This window comes from Oncorhynchus masou, chromosome 15 (genome assembly GCF_036934945.1).
Source record: "Oncorhynchus masou masou isolate Uvic2021 chromosome 15, UVic_Omas_1.1, whole genome shotgun sequence".
Taxonomy (NCBI): Eukaryota; Metazoa; Chordata; class Actinopteri; order Salmoniformes; family Salmonidae; genus Oncorhynchus; species Oncorhynchus masou.
In genome coordinates, this window is record NC_088226.1 from 33740158 (window position 1) to 33756613 (window position 16456).

Consider the following 16456-nt stretch of genomic DNA (forward strand, 5'->3'; position numbering starts at 1 on the left):
CCTCCACAGCCCAGTACGTCCTGTGCCAGCTCCACGCACCAGACCTCCAATGCGCCTCCCCAGTCCAGTACAACCTGTGCCGGTTCCATGCATCAGGCCTCCATTGCGCCTCCCCAGCCCGGTAGGTCCTGCGCCGGCTCCACATACTAGGCCTCCAGTGCACCTCCCCAGTCCAGAGCTTCCGGCGACGGTCCCCAGTCCAGAGCTTCCGGCGACGGTCCTCAGTCCAGAGCTTCCGGTGACGGTCCCCAATCCAGAGCTTCCGGCGACGGTCCCCAGTCCGGAGCTTCCGGCGACGGTCCCCAGTCCGGAGCTTCCGGCGACGATCTCCAGTCCGGAACCTCCTGAGACGGTCCCCAGTCCGGAACCTCCTGAGACGGTCCACAGTCCGGAACCTCCTGAGACGGTCCACAGTCCGGAACCTCCTGAGACGGTCCACAGTCCGGAACCTCCTGAGACGGTCCACAGTCCGGAACCTCCTGAGACGGTCCACAGTCCGGAACCTCCTGAGACGGTCCACAGTCCGGAACCTCCTGAGACGGTCCACAGTCCGGAACCTCCTGAAACGGTCCATGGTCCGGAACCTCCTGAGATGCTCCACGGTCCGGAACCTCCTGAGACGGTCCACGGTCCGGTACCTCCTGAGACGGTCCACGGACCGGGACCTCCTGAGACAGTCCACGGTCCAGAAACTTCAGCTCCAGGGCAGGAGCCTTCCTCTGCGCGATGCCCAGTCCGAGCACGGCGTTCAGTCCAGCTCCAAGGCAGGAGCCTTCCTCTGTGCCGATGCCCAGTCTGAGCACGGCGTCCAGTCCAGCTCCAAGGCAGGAGCCTTCCTCTGCGCCGATGTCCAGTCCAAACACGGCGTCCAGTCCCGCTCCAAGGCAGGAGCCTTCCTCTGCGCCGATGTCCAGTCCAAACACGGCGTCCAGTCCAGCTCCAAGGCAGGAGCCTTCCTCTGCGCCGATGCACAGTCCAAACACGGCGTCCAGTCCAGCTCCAAGGCAGGAGCCTTCCTCTGCGCCGATGCCCAGTCTGAGCACGGCGTCCAGTCCAGCTCCAAGGCAGGAGCCTTCCTCTGCGCCGATGTCCAGTCCAAACACGGCGTCCAGTCCCGCTCCATGGCAGGAGTCTTCCTCAGCACCGATGTCCAGGCCAGGGCCGGGGTCCAGTTCCGCTCCATGGCAGGAGCCATCCTCTGCATCTATGTCCAGGCACAGTGTTCAGCCTAGGCCCATGGCTGGATCCGCGGGATGAGCGGGTTCTTCGGCCCGCACCAGAGCCGCCACCAAAGATAGTGGATTCGCAAGCTGAGCGGGTTCTTCCTTCCACACCAGAGCCGTCCCTAATGCTGCCGGATCCGTGGGATGAGCGGGTACTTTGCCCCGCACCAGAGCCGCCACCGACAAAAGACAACCCCAACCCTGCCGTTTGGTTTCAGGTTTTGCGCCCTTTGGGGGGAGGGGGGGGGGTTTCTGTCACGCCCTGACCATAGAGAGCCCTTATTTTCTATGGTAGAGTAGGTCAGGGTGTGACTGGGGGTTAGTCTAGTTTATTATTTCTATGTGGGGTTCTAGTTTTGTTTTTCTATGTTGGTGTTTTTGTATAATTCCCAATTAGAGGCAGCTGGTAATCGTTGTCTCTAATTGGGTATCTTATTTAGGTAGCCTTTTTTCCACCTGTGGTTTGTGGGATATTGTTTATGTGTAGTTGCATGTTAGCACTCCATTGTTGTCACGTTTTGTTGAGTCTTTATTGTTTTGTTGTGTGGTTCACTTATTTCAAATAAAGATGTGGAACCCAGATCACGCTGTAGCTTGGTCCTATAATTATTACGACAAACGTGACAGTTCCTCATCAATCTACATGCAATACCCCACAATGACAAAGCAAAAATAGAAGTTTTTGCATATGTATTAAAAATAAAAAACAGAATACTTATTTATATAAGTATTCAGACCCTTTGCTATGAGACTCGAAATTGAGCTCAGGTGCATCCTGTTTCCATTGATCATCCTTGAGATGTTTCTACAACTTGATTGGTCCATCTGTGGTAAAAGTCCATCTGTGGTAAATTCAATTGATTGGACATGATTTGGAAAGGCACACACCTGTCTATAAAAGGTCCCACAGATGACAGTGCATGTCAGAGCAAAATTCAAGCCATGAGTTCAAAGTAATTGTCCGTAGAGCTCCGAAACAGGAGTGTGTCGAGGCACAGATCTGGGGAAGGGTAACAAAAATATCTGCAGCATTGAAGGTTCCAAAGAACACAGTGGCCTCCATCATTCTTAAATGGAACAATTTTGGAACCACCAAGACTCTTCTAGAGCTGGCCGCCCGGCCAAACTGAGCATTCTAGCGAGAATGGCCTTGGTTAGGAAGGTGACCAAGAACCTGATGGTCACTCTGAATGAGCTCCAGAGTTCCTCTGTGGAGATGGGAGAACCTTCCAGAAGGACAACCATCTCTGCAGCACTCCACAAATCAGGCCTTTATGATGGAGTGGCCAGACGAAAGCCACTCCTTAGTAAAAGGCACATGACAGCCCACTTGGAGTTTGCCAAAAGGCACCTAAAAGGACTCTCAGACCATGAGAAACAAGACTAACTGGTCCGATGAAACGAAGATTGAACTCTTTGGCCTGAATGCCAAGCTCACGTCTGGAGGAAACCTGGCACTATCCCTACAGTGAAGCACGGTTGTGGCAGCATCATGCTGTGGGGATGTTTTTCAGTGGCAGGGACTGGGAGACTAGTCAGGATAGAGGGAAAGATGAACGGAGCTTTGTACAGAAAACTCCTTGATGAAAACCTGCTCCAGAGCGCTCAGGGCAAAGGTTCAGGGCAAAGGTTCAGTGCAAAGGTTCACCTTCCAACAGGACAATGACCCTAAGCACACAGCGAAGACAACGCAGAAATGGCTTTGGGACAAGTCTCTGAATGTCATTGAGTGGCCCAGCCAGAGCACAGACTTGAACCCGATCTAACATCTCTGGAGAGACCTAAAAATAGCTGTGCAGCGACCCATCTAACCTAACAGAGCTTGAGAGGATCTGCAGAGAAGAATGGGTAGAAACTCCCCAAATACAGGTGTGCCAAGCTTGTTGCGTAATACCCAACAAGACTGGAAGCTGTAATCGCAGCCAAAGGAGCTTCATTCGCAAAATGTCTAAAAACCTGTTTTGCTTTGTCATTATGGAGTATTGTGTGTAGATTGATGAGGGGGGAAAAAACAATACATTTTAGAATAAGGCTGTAAGGTAACAAAAGGTGGAAAAAGTCAAAGGCTCTGAATACTTTCCGAATGCACTGCATAACAAATTAACTCACATCTGTTGCAGTGGTTCCCAGACCAGCCACTGGCACAGGAGCATCCGTAAGGGTCAGCCAGGCAGAACCTCAGCCCTCTACAGTCCATCTCTGGCTTGCATGACTCCTGGCAGTTAAGCCCAAACATTCCCTCTCTACAGGCTGGGTGGGAATACAGTACACATAGATACAGTACAGGTACAGTTACTTCAGACAGTTTGGAAATATAATATACTTGTCTTTACAAACATGCACTTATACGCACGCACGCACACACACACAGGCACGCGCACACACACACACACACACACACACACTATTGCTAATTTGTCGTATGTGTCAGCTTCAACGACTATAATCTTATGCTGTAAACATATTGCCACCCCCCCTTACACACACACCCACCTGTCTCGCAGCGCATTCCCATGAACCCCGGTGGGCAGATGCAGTCCCCGTCCCGGTGGTGACACACCCCTCCGTTGAGACACTCTGGACAGTCCTTGTCACAGTCGGCACCCCACTTCTTACTGCCACAGTCTGTGCAGGACAGTGGAGGAGTGTCACTGGCCAACCCACCCAGATACAAGCACCTCATCCATATGTGAATCACCATACATACTCTTGTAGTGGTCAGTAGTAATAAACACGTTAATAACACTAACTGAATACTAATAATGTACATTCAAAGACACAACCAATCAACAATGTTTCAGAGGAAAAAAACAACAAAACTTATTGGTCAAGCTTCTATCCAGATGGAAAATAGATAAACAACAGCACAGACTAGTGTACTATCAGTAAAGTGTATCAACACCATCATCCACACATATCAAGTGTGTATGTCTTGTGGGAGGTGTGTGTAATGAGAACAGCCCTACTGCACCTCTGACAATCAGCCTCATCCAGGCTCCATTGATGGGACTGTCTCCCACGAAGCTGGCACTGTAGATGCCCTCGTTGGCTTTAGCCACATCCTCCAGGGTTAGTACAGCCGTACTGTTGGACACATCACCCCAGTGGGTCGTGTAGTGATAGTTACCTGGTTTTGCGACACAGCGAGTCAGCACATAGGACAAGCTCTTAATAATGTGAACACACATTATAATCCACATGGTGGGGCTACTTGATACTTGTTTCTAAAATACAAAGGGAATGATTCAACAATGCCTATATTGCCATCGTCTCATTTAGATGAATCTATTCCCTGCTCACACATAAATGCCTGCCCTTCATCCATCCACCCATCCATGCCTCCCTCCATCCCTGTGCGACTCACCGTTGTATTTCCAGGTGACGTCTCTTCTCTGGGAGCTCAGGACCTGCATGGCCAGGTGAACTGTGTCTCCTCTGTTTGCTGTCACCGTGAGGTGGGCCGGGACAAACAGGGCTGATAGGAGCAATACAGAAGAAGACAAGTTAACTCTCTGTCTCTGTCTCTGTCTCTCTCTCACACACACACACACACACACACACACACACACACACACACACACACACACACACACACACACACACACACACACACACACACACACACACACACACACACACACACACACACACACACTTTCAGTTGGAGCCTCTTCCTTACCTTTGGCAAAGTTGTTGATGAGAGTCACTTTACCCAGGTTTATAAGAGGATCAGTTCCGTGGGACGCATGGCAGTAGAAGATGCCTGTTAGGTCCATCACACCCACGAACTCGTTCGCCACCACCTCCTTGGTCTTGGGCCTTTTGACTCTGTAACGTGGCCGTGAGGAGAGGATGAGGATGCTGTTGTCCTTCTTGATGTCCAGGTCTAGCTCTGCTGCATCCCGCTCCCCAGTGAGGCAGGAGATGGAGAAGAGCTGAGGGGTGGAGGCCTCAGCGTTGGAGATGACGGTCAGGTCTGTCACCGCACCTGTAGGGACGAGATGGCACCACTCATTTGATACAGTCATCGAAACTGTTATGAGGTAAAACAAAAAAGGGCAGCTACTGTAATGACCTATTGCTTATTACAATCTGATGTGAGATCAGTTTATCTATTCTAATCCAAATGAACATTACTAGACCTTAGGGCAAGGGTAGTTAAATCTTACCCTACGACTACCAGGTCCAGAATACTGCTGGTTTTCTGTTCTACCTAATGATTAATTGCACCCACATGGTGTCGCAGGTCTAAATCAGTGCCTGATTTCAAGGAAATAATGAAAATAAGCAGTGGAACTGGCTTGAGGCCCAGATTTTAATTTGAAGGCCTTCGGCGAGGCATATCACAACAACCTTTTGACACATTCCAGTTACATTCTGACCTAGGACCAGTTCCCCCCAACTTAAATCATTGTGAGCTAAATAACAAAACCAGTCATATGGTGGATCATTTTGCTCCATTAAATCCAATGTGGCATTCTAGCCCTGTGGCATTCTAGCCCTGATCTACAGAACAATGGCAGGAAACTGCTATGAGATCCTGCTCTCTCGAGAGGCTGCTGCCTTCTGCTTTTCACTTTGACTTGTATTGTAGCCCGTCATTTGTTGTGTCAAAATCATTTTGATGTTCAGAAATCGTAGTTAGGTTTGCCTCGCAAAAGTTATACTTTCTGGGGTTGCTGTAGGTTACACTCTCTGTCGACATGATTAATATAATAAGGACAAGCACCTTGAACCATGTAATGTATTTTTATAAGATAACAATTGATTGACCTTTTATTTCTCGGATACAAATAAGATAGTTTGACATTTACCTGACACATGGACGAGGCACAACAAAAATAAGACGTATATCATAATTGTAATCCTCACAGCGACAAAAAATCAGTTGTGTCTAATCCAATGATTGACTTAAAAGTAGACACTTCTACATTCCATCGATGGTCCCCAGTGTGCCAAAGAACCGCGCGCGTCTTTGCGCATTTCCATAAATTCCAGTAATTGTTTTTGACGATAGCTCTGTCCCTGTTTCTGTTCCAGGCCGTTTCACATTCTCCTCTCCAATCTGAGTGTTCTGAATCTGTTGTTCGTGAAATGGGGTTACTCTGGGTGGGAGAGGAAGGAAGAGCGTCACGAGGGGAAAGAGGTCGCTTTTACTCTCCAGCCAAGATTGGTTTTGATTTCAGGAACTGCAGAAGAATGTTGCACAATTTTATAGAGTAGACTTTATACATGTCATAGAATTTAAGTTATTTTCACAGTCAATTTCCATTTGTCCACCAAATGCATTGTTAGCCAAGTCAATCATAGAAAATGTATCTAGGAACAAATGTCTTCATTGCTTTATGTATTTGCACACTGTTTTGAAGATGCCCAACAAAAACAAATGCATGCGTTTTGAATTTCCCTCAGACCTATTCTATCACTCTCTTGCTTCTACATGCACAATGCTGACGCATCATTTTGCCATGCTAATAGTATGCACAATTTTGTTGTTCTGCAGATATGTTCCCGAAACTTCAAAGTCAGATCTATGAAATAACAACAGCCGGGTAACGTAATAGCTGTGTTCTTTCCCTCAAGTAAGTTAGTTGTGATCCCTGCAGATTGTAGTCATTTGGCCTCTACTTCATTGCTCCAACCAGTCCGATGAAAGGGAAGGGAAAGGGGGATACCTAGTCTGTTGGACAACTGAATGCATTCAACTGAAATGTGTTTTACGCATTTAACCCAACCCCTCTGAATCAGAGAGGTGCGGGGGAGGGGGGGGGGGGGGCTGATTTAAATCGACAAATCGACATCCATGTCATCTGCCTTGCAGAACGACAGAAATATACCCTGTCAGCTCGGGATTCGATCCAGCAACCTTTCGGTTAGGGTCCAAAAGATTATGAACATTCTGCTTGTTGTATCTATGCTTACAGCTGCAATCAGATGGATCATGTCCATTCTCTCACTTTTTAACACTCATTATGAGTACCACACACTTCTCTCATTTCTGGAGGGGCAGGCTTTGAAATGGAATGTTTTCTTAATGTTTCCTGATGGCCCCAGACAATTGAAGTTGACCCAACTTCTAATTGTTTGAAATGTCCTGTATTCGATGAGAGAGTTCTCAAAAGTGACAACACTTCAGCAATTTTCTTTCCAGAAAGGTGAGATCTTAACCTTTCTTGGAGTATGCAGCATTACTAGTTATTGTTTATGGCCCTCTCATGATAAATAGTTACTTTTGGGGATGACTGTAGGTTACATTTTCGATTGCATTTAGTGACATGTAACTGGTTTTATACGGAGCGTAATTATTTCTGAGGGTTTGGTTCAGATAAATACTCTTCTGATATAATCTACAATTCACTTGTTATGCTTGTTTTATGGCATTGTACTAAACAGCTTGAAATAGGTGAGGAAACAACGTTTCACTGTACCATTGTATGTGATCACACACAGGAAAATATACAAAGACTATGATGAGGTGCCCAGAGCAGGAAACTATTGTTATGTCTCCAGGTCAGAACGTTTACATTTTGATACAATCTAAACAGAGGACTATACCGTGTTGGTTCAGGTTTGCTGGCTCTTCGGTTCTATGACAGAGACCTCCATGTCCCTGATAATGTAAATAGACCATCACCTTAAGAGGGCCTTCCTATTTCCTCGACACAAGGTCACAAAAATGACGCTCGCAAGACCCGACTTATCTCTGAAGACAATGAGGACAGAGACTCATCTCATCAGCCACACTACTAGACTCTCTCAGGTTCACGTGAATTCCACACATCTTTTGTTTGCATCAGTACCAAATTACCACTGCTTGTTCTCAGAAAGAATGAAAAACGTTGCACCACTAGTTCCCAGAAGAAAATAAAAATGCAAATAAATAAATCATTTTCATACATGTGCTCTCAGGAGGTAGCTGGAGCGAGGGTAGAACACATGAGCAGACAGACATGCAGGGAGACAAACAGACATCTTGCTAGTTGCAGGGAGAGTGGACTCTGAGAGGAAGCCCACAGGGGAAAAGACTGGATGCTGTGTCAACATAGTTACTTTTGACTGCTGGCTGCAGTGAGGCTTCAAGAAGCATGAGACAGGGTGTTTGTGTGTGCGCTTGCGTGTGTGTGTGTGTGTGTGCGCACCCATACATTTACATGTATGTGTGGTGCGCATGTACGTGTGTGCTTTCCTGCGTGGATGTGTTTTAGGGGGATATAAAGGGTGGAACCCAGGCCCTCCTCAGACATGGTCCATTGTCCAGCGAGCTCTTTTGTTGTCCTGAGGTAATTATCAGTAGTGTTTGTTGTAAGAGCGATTTCTGCTGATTACTTCGGGTTTGCTTTAGATGGCACCGCCAGACAAAAGGCAAAGCGCCCCGTCTCTCCGCTTGCCTCACACAAGGTCATCAGTGGGAGAGCAAACAATCAAGTTTATGGAGTTTACATTGGCTCATATCACATGACGATTGTATTCTGTTACTGTTATTGTAAAGAGCAATACACTCTTAGAAAAAGGGTTCCAAAAAGGGTTCTCGGGATGTCCCCATAGGAGAAACCTTTTTGGTTCTAGGTGGAACTCTTTTGAACTCAAAGGGTTCTCCCACTGGGACAGCCGGAAAAACCCTTTTATGTTCTTAGATATAATTTTTTCCCCCAAGAGTGTAGGATATGCTGGACAACAGCATCCATTATCTTGCATATTGCACTGTAACTGTATTACAGTCTTATTACTTCAAGGTAATCTGAATTGAAAACACCAAACCTCAAAATCTAGTGGACAAAAGCTGGTCTGTGAATAAATCTCAAACCGTAGAGGTGAATTTATAGCTGTGCACTCCCCTCCATGTTTTAGTACTTTTTAGACATTTAGTTGTGGTTTTAGTGGTGTCGGGAGTGGGGGTGAAAGTGAGGAGGAGGGGGAGGAGGAGGGAGGGGGTAAGGTCCTTGAGACTGTGAGAACTTTTGTATTAAATTCCCATTTCCACCCATTGTGTGAAGAGCTGGCAGAATTCCACATGCACTGACTCACTCGCGCAAGCCCCTGTGAACTGGGGTAGGGGTGCAGTGTACACCTCTCTGGCCCCTTGAGACCACCTACCTCCCTTGCCCTATCTCCTCAGTCTGGGAAGGAAATCGACTCCTGGGACCCTAACCCAGACCCCTGGGGGCTTCAGGGCAACCAGTGATTACATTAAACCTCTCTCAGTGTGTATATAACGTGTAGGAAGTTACCCAGAGATAAAGAAGTGAAATCTATGGCCGGGCTCGGAATCTCAAGCCGTGGGGCTCCTGTGTTTTGTACACTTTCATAGTCAGAGTGCTGTCTATCTGTCATCAGTATGGCTGAACAACAAGTCAAGGAGACTTCTAGTGCTCTCTCTCTCTCTCTCTGTGTGTGTGTGTGTGTGTGTGTGTGTGTGTGTGTGTGTGTGTGTGTGTGTGTGTGTGTGTGTGTGTGTGTGTGTGTGTGTGTGTGTGTGTGTGTGTGTGTGTGTGTGTGTGTGTGTTTTGGTGTGTGTGTGTGTGTGTGTGTGTGTGTGTGTGTGTGTGTGTGTGTGTGTGTTTACCATGGTGCATGGTGATGACACTTGTCATCTCGCCTGCCTTGTCATGTTTCCCGCTCCTCCGGGCAGCCAGTGGAATAAACCACTCAGCAAATCCCACGCCTGCTCTGGAGAAGTTATCCGGCCACAGCTCTGTGTAATAATAAACAGCATCCACCCAGCCGCCTCCATCATCAGAGGAGATGAAGACAGTGTTGTGGTTAGTCAGATGGGGTGACACCGAGTGAAGTGACAGTCAGCAGAGGGATGTGAGGTTTGCGTGTTTCACTGTCTTGTGGAAAGAGGATATAAGTTAAGCATAATGTAGGGTGAACCACCATCCTAAATGTTTCGCTAGCTAGTATGTAGTATATTGGAAGATTGGAAGGTTTGCAAGTTCAATCCCTGGCCGAGTCATACCGAAGACTGTAAACATGGTAAGGTGCATCTCTGCTTGGCACTCAGCATTGGGGGGTAAGGCCTTGTAACAGTCTAGGGTCCTGCAAGCTGCACACACACACACACACCATGATCATATCATGTCAGTATCACTCTAAGACTCTAAAACAATGTGCAGTGATAAAACAGTTTACATTCAGCTGAAACACTACACACTCCTCATGAATCAAGTGAAGTGCCCATGGAAAGAATGCTCTGCTCGGTTTTGCTCCTTCCTTCCCATTTCCTCTGTTCCTCAGCAGTCTTCTTATCGCCAAACAAATGTGTTAGGTCATGCAGATAGGGTATATCTTACAGCATGCTCAACACAACACACAGCTATCCTATGACCTATCCGATGCCCAATCCCAGGTTTTTCCAGCTGCAGTAAAACTGTTGTTTTTATGTGTAGAATGACAATACATATTTATGTTTTTCCATCAGCTTGATTTGCTAGACAGCTTTCTTGTGAACTTATAATTACACATTTTTCCAATTAAGTAATTGGCATTCATTGTCATGCTCTGACCTTTAACATCTCTGTTTTCTTTATATTTTGGTTAGATCAGGGTGTTAACGAGGGTGGGTATGCTCGTTTTGTATTGTCTAGGGTTTTTGTAGGTCTAGGGGTTTAGTAGGTCTAGGTATTTGTATGTCTATGGTGGCCTGATATGATTCCCAATCAGAGGCAGCTGTTTATCGTTGTCTCTGATTGGGGATCATATTTAGGTAGCCATTTCCCTTTTGTGTTTGTGAGTTCTTGTTCTATGTTTAGTTGCCCGACTGCACTACTCATATTAGCTTCACGGTTCATTTTGTTATTTTGTTCGTTTGTTCAGTGTTCGTTCTTAAATAAAGAGAAATATACGCTTACAACACTGCGCCTTGGTCTGATCATTATGACGAACGTGACATTCATGTAATTTCACAACCCATTGCCACCAACTTATCAGTTATCAATCAATAAGAAAGTGCATCTCTACAGTTCAGTGATCTCTACAAGGACTGAGACAGTGCAATGGGTTTTTATACTGGCTTCTCTCATTACAAACCCTTCTAGACACTTTCTGTGTGTCCTCTGTACTGTGACAGTTGAGTGGAAATAGCCTCCACTTTATTGCTCCATGTACTTGGAAACCGGGCACCATGTTTCCAGCCGTACCCTCCCACCCTTAGTTTGTCCTGTCCTGGAAAGACAACATGGTACTCATTAGGCCCAGCGAGCCCCCCCCCAGCTGCTGCCCCGGGGTGAGGGTGGGGCAGGGGGAGGATGGGGTTAAGGAGAGGGTGAGGGTGGGGAAGGAGGAGGATTGGGTAACATGGGTCCCATTCTGGAACAGGGTTAACCCATAGCTCAGGGGCAACAGAGCACCAAATAGGGGCAAGGCACGGAGATTGTTCTTACTGCACAAACCTGAATCTACAATGGCCACACCTAATGTCTGCATATACACTCTCATAAGCATGTACTTTCCCAAACACACACAAATTTGTGCACGTGCACACACACACACACACACACACACACACACACACACACACACACACACACACACACACACACACACACACACACACACACACACACACACCACCCAAAACCTCCACTGAAGTGATTATGGAAAATCAGCAGATAAAACGAAGGAAGTGCTAATCATAACAACATGTATTACTGTGTGTGTTGTATGAGTGGCCATCAAATCAGCCCTTTTTAGTTCTACTAAAATTCTAGCTTTCTCAGCCTGATAGGCTGAAATTGTAATTAGGCTGACAGGAATAGAATAGCTTTCCCATCGGAATATTATTATTAACAAGGAAGGGGAGTGGTGTGATACTTTATCCAGCCAAAATGTCTCTGGAATATTACAGTCGATTAGGAAGTTGAATAACACTTTGGAGAGTCGTTGGCTGAAAGACAAAAGGGAGGGGGAGAGAAAAAGAGAGAGAAATCAAAAAATAAATAGAGAAGGGAGTAGTAAATATAGCAGTAGGGCTATAAAACAAGAGAAAAAGAAACAGAATGTGTTCCCGAGGACACAGAACAAAGGGAAGGAGAAGATAAAAATGAGAGAAAAGTTTAACTCAGGACAGAAAAAGAGCGAGAAGAAATTAGCGAACAAGTGAGAGTGGCAGAGCTAAAGAATGTCAGTGAGAGAGACAAAACCATGAGCTCTGCTAGTCAGTTCACGCTCTAGCCAGTGGAAGGCTCTTGAGCACAGGACGTTGTGCTGCAGGTGCTGATATGTGTTCAGGAAGTGGCTGGAGCGCAGGCCAGGAATCACCCAGTGTGCAGCCCAGTCAGACAGAACCAGGCATGGGCAGCCTGGAGCAGGGGCAGAGACAGGAAATCCTGTGGGTCTCCTCTCGGTCTTCTGGGTGCTTGCTCAGCCCTCCGCCCAGGGAGAAGGGACTATGTAGTTCCCAAAAGCTAAAGATGAGGTATCTAAGAACAGTGTGATGTGTTGATAGTGATGCATGTTGATGCACAGGCAGTGGAAGGTCAGCTCTGGTATTGAATCTAAACTGCAGGTCTAATCTAATCTCTTAATGACATTTTAAGTGTGAAATGCAAACAGCTAGAACCCCCCAGCCCTCCATTGTAATATACTATACACATGTACATGTGTTGCTATTTGCCCTTCTTGAAAAGAGGCAACCACCATACCAGTGGGACAAACAGCACTCGACCCCTGGAGAAACCTGATTGCTTGACTGCTGAGTGGCCAGATTGCAAGGTCACATTAATTAGGGCACATCGGAGCAGGTTTTGTTTTGCAAAGGAAGACAAAAACAAACAATCATTATGATATCATCACAATCATCATGCTATTCACCCGCTATTCGTTTGGGATGGAGGTGGAATAAATGAAGGTGTGACAGAGGTGTGTTCTACAGATAGAGCTTATTCTGACCTCAACTTAATTCCCTAACAATTCCACCACCTTTATTCATTGAGGAAACAATGATTAAAGACTAGCCAACCAACCTTTTCCAAGTGGAAAAAGCATATGTCTATTTTAGACAAATGGAAAAAACAGTCATATGGCAGCAAACTGAAGCATATCAACATATCAACTTATGAAATGCTGTGCCATTATGCAGATTTTTTAATTGTACTGCCTTATAAACTTAAATAATCTACAAAATCAGATTATTTTTAAATCTATCAATTGGTGCTGAAATTGAGACGAGTATGCATATATTTAGATTACTTTCTTTCATTGATACCCAAAGGATTGTGTTAGTGATGTGAGAATACAAAAATCAAAGGCTTGCATCATCACAAAGGGAACATTTTTTTGCCAATGTCTTCAATATTTTTGTGGATTATCATGCTCCCTTCATAAAATAAGGTTAAAGGTAGACTGAATGCTTGGTACACTCCGGAATTATCAGAAGTGATTCAAAAAAGCGATGACGCTTGGTTCAAGGCCAGGAACACAGGCTTAGGCCTGGACTGGCAAGCTTTTAAGCAACTGAGGAATAATTGTGTAAGACAAATCAGAATGAATAAATCTGATTATTAAATAACCACTCTTCTGCCACAACAAATTAATTCAGACACCTCATTACCTCATCACTGATGCATTTAATCATCATTTTATTTCCGTGGGCTCTCTTTTAAATAACTTCTAAACCTATTCACAATTATATTGGGCTGGATGCTGTATCACGTTTCATGTAAGACCCAGATGCAGACAATGTTGAATTAACAACAGTTTATTAATCCAACAGAGGCAGGCAAAAGACAGGTCATGGGGTCAGTAATCCAGATAGGTGTGGCAAAGGTACAGGACGGCAGGCAGGCAGAAAAGGTCAAAACTAGAAAACAGGAACAATCGAGAGACAGGAACAGAGGGGGGGGGGGGATGGTAGGCTTGAAACAAAACGAACTGGCAACAGACAAACAGAGAACACAGGTATAAATACACAAGGGATAATGGGGAAGATGGGCGACACCTGGAGGGGGTGGAGACAATCACAAAGACAGGTGAAACAGATCAGGGTGGCGTCCACTTGACGTCCTACTTGGGCGTATACCTGGTTGACCGGGGTGTCAGTGTTGGAAATCCACGATGAGGCCTGGGTCCAGGATGTCCCTGGTGTAGACCCAGCACCTTTCCTCTGGGCCATAACCCTCCCAGTCAATCAGGTACTGGAATCCCCTGACCTGTGGTCAAACCTTCAGGAGACGCCTCACTTTGTATGCCGGTTGGACTTCGATGAGATTGGGGAGAGTGGTGGGCCCAGAAACAGGAGACAAAGGGCTGTGAGACATGGGTTTAACTCTGGACACATGAAAGGTGGGATGTATACGAAGGGTACGGGGCAACAGAAGACGAACGGCAGAGGGGCTAATAATTTTAGAGATGGGAAACGGGCCGATAAACCTGGGTGAGAGTTTGCAGGACTCCACACTGAGGGGCAGATCCCGGGTGGATAGCCATACCATCTGTACGAGACGATACCGGGGAGCCGGGGTCTGATGGCGATCCGCTTGTCGTCGATACCTGGAGGTGGTCTTGAGGAGGGCCGACCGGGCTCTCCTCCAGGTACGACGGCAGCAGTGTACAAACATCTGTGCAGAAGGTATGCTGACCTTCTCTTCCTGCTCATTGAAGAGTGGGGGCTGATACCCCATGGAACACTCAAATGGCGATAGGCTCGTGGCAGAGCAGGGAAGGGTGTTGCGGGCATATTCCACCCACACCTCCTGCTGGCTCCAGGTGGTGGGGTTGGTGGAGACAAGGCAGTGCAGAGTAGTCTCGACATCCTGGCCGGCTCGCTATGACTGGCCATTGGACTGGGGGTGGAACCCAAAGGACAGGCTGGCCGACGACCCAATGAGGGTGCAGAATGCACCGCGAGAAGCTCTCGATTCCCCACATCTTAGTTCCTCTCTGTGGCGCTGAGGCAGTGGGAGAAGAAGGCACAGGGATGCAGCTTAAGGTCCAGGGCAGAACGTTGGGACAGGACACTCCCACTCCGACATCTGAAGTATCGGCCTCCACCACGAACTGAAGGGAAGGGTCAGGATGAACCAAGATAGGAGCAGTGGTGAAGCAGTGTTTGAGGTCCCGGAAGTCCCGGTCAGCGGCAGAGGACCACGTGAATGGAACCTTGGTAGAGGTGAGTGCAGACAGGGGGGAAGCCAAGGTGCTGTAACCCCGGATAAAGTGGCGATAAAAATGGACAAACAGCTGCACCCTGGATGTAGGCTGAGGCCAATCCACCACGGCGTTCACCTTCCAGGGGTCCATCTGGACACTCCCAGCAGAGATGAAGTAACCCAGAAAGGGGATGGTGGAGCGATGGAACTCGCACTTCTCCACCTTCACAAACAACTAATTCTCCAGAAGGCATTGAAGAATCTGCCGGACATGGAGCACATTTTCTTGGGAATAGCGGGAGAAGACAAGGATGTCATCAATGTAGACAAAGACGAACCGGTTTAAGAAAAGGCTAAGCTTGAGAGCAGGCGCATTATTTTCATTTTATTTGCGATTTTCAGAAATCGTTAATGTTGCGTTATGCTAATGAGCCTGAGGCTTTATTCACGATCCCGGATCCGGGATGGGGAGTATCAAGAGGTTTTTAAAGATGCAATCCGCAGACAGGTGTTTTCTCCATCTCCTTAGCTATCATACTCGAATTCCACTGATTTCAAAACTCAATCCTCCAGAAAGTGGAGAGCATGTACGTAACTTTAGCAAGCTAACAGTAGACTTTAACTTGACATTAGGCTTATGCAGTTTTACTATGCGATACATTTTTTTTAATGCCTCGTTATACAGGATTACCTAGACATACTGACCAGCTCAAATAGACAGAAGCATGCTATATGGCAGACCAATCCATCTCTCGGCATGTCCAGCCCACTCATTATCTCAGCCAATCATGGTTAGCGGGAAGGTTGCTCGCTTTTTCTGTGGATAAACCAACTAGGCTCATAATTTAACAATTTCATTTGTATTTACAGATGGCATACAAGTTTGTAATTAAGGCACATGAAAGTTCACATGTTCGAGAAGGCATTTCTGCAACAACAACAAAAAGCATTTTGATAATTTAAAAAATGAAGTTTACGTTCAAACGGCTCTCCTGTGAAGTAGTGACCCACAACATACACATGGTTTCCTGAAACAGGTCACATTTTAGATTCTTCAAAGTAGCTACCCTTTGCCTTGATGACAGCTTTGCACACTCTTGGCATTCTCTCAACCAGCTTCAAGTGGAATGCTTTTCCAACAGTCTT

At 46.6% G+C, this 16456-nt stretch overlaps 1 protein-coding gene across 2 annotated transcripts in view; it reads right to left on the reverse strand.

The window, feature by feature from the left end:
* LOC135556162 (tyrosine-protein kinase receptor Tie-1-like) overlaps positions 1-6327 on the reverse strand; it is a 26638-nt gene extending 20311 nt beyond the window's left edge. For both annotated transcript variants that reach the window (XM_064989140.1, XM_064989139.1), the window contains exons 1-6: positions 6038-6327; positions 4903-5211; positions 4588-4698; positions 4195-4350; positions 3717-3848; positions 3333-3473 (exon numbers count right to left, since the gene is read on the reverse strand). In XM_064989140.1, the coding sequence (XP_064845212.1) occupies positions 3333-3473; positions 3717-3848; positions 4195-4350; positions 4588-4698; positions 4903-5211; positions 6038-6080 (892 nt within the window). In that variant the 5' untranslated portion in view covers positions 6081-6327. The remainder of the gene's footprint in view (positions 1-3332; positions 3474-3716; positions 3849-4194; positions 4351-4587; positions 4699-4902; positions 5212-6037) is intronic.
* Between the last annotated feature and the right edge of the window lie 10129 nt (positions 6328-16456).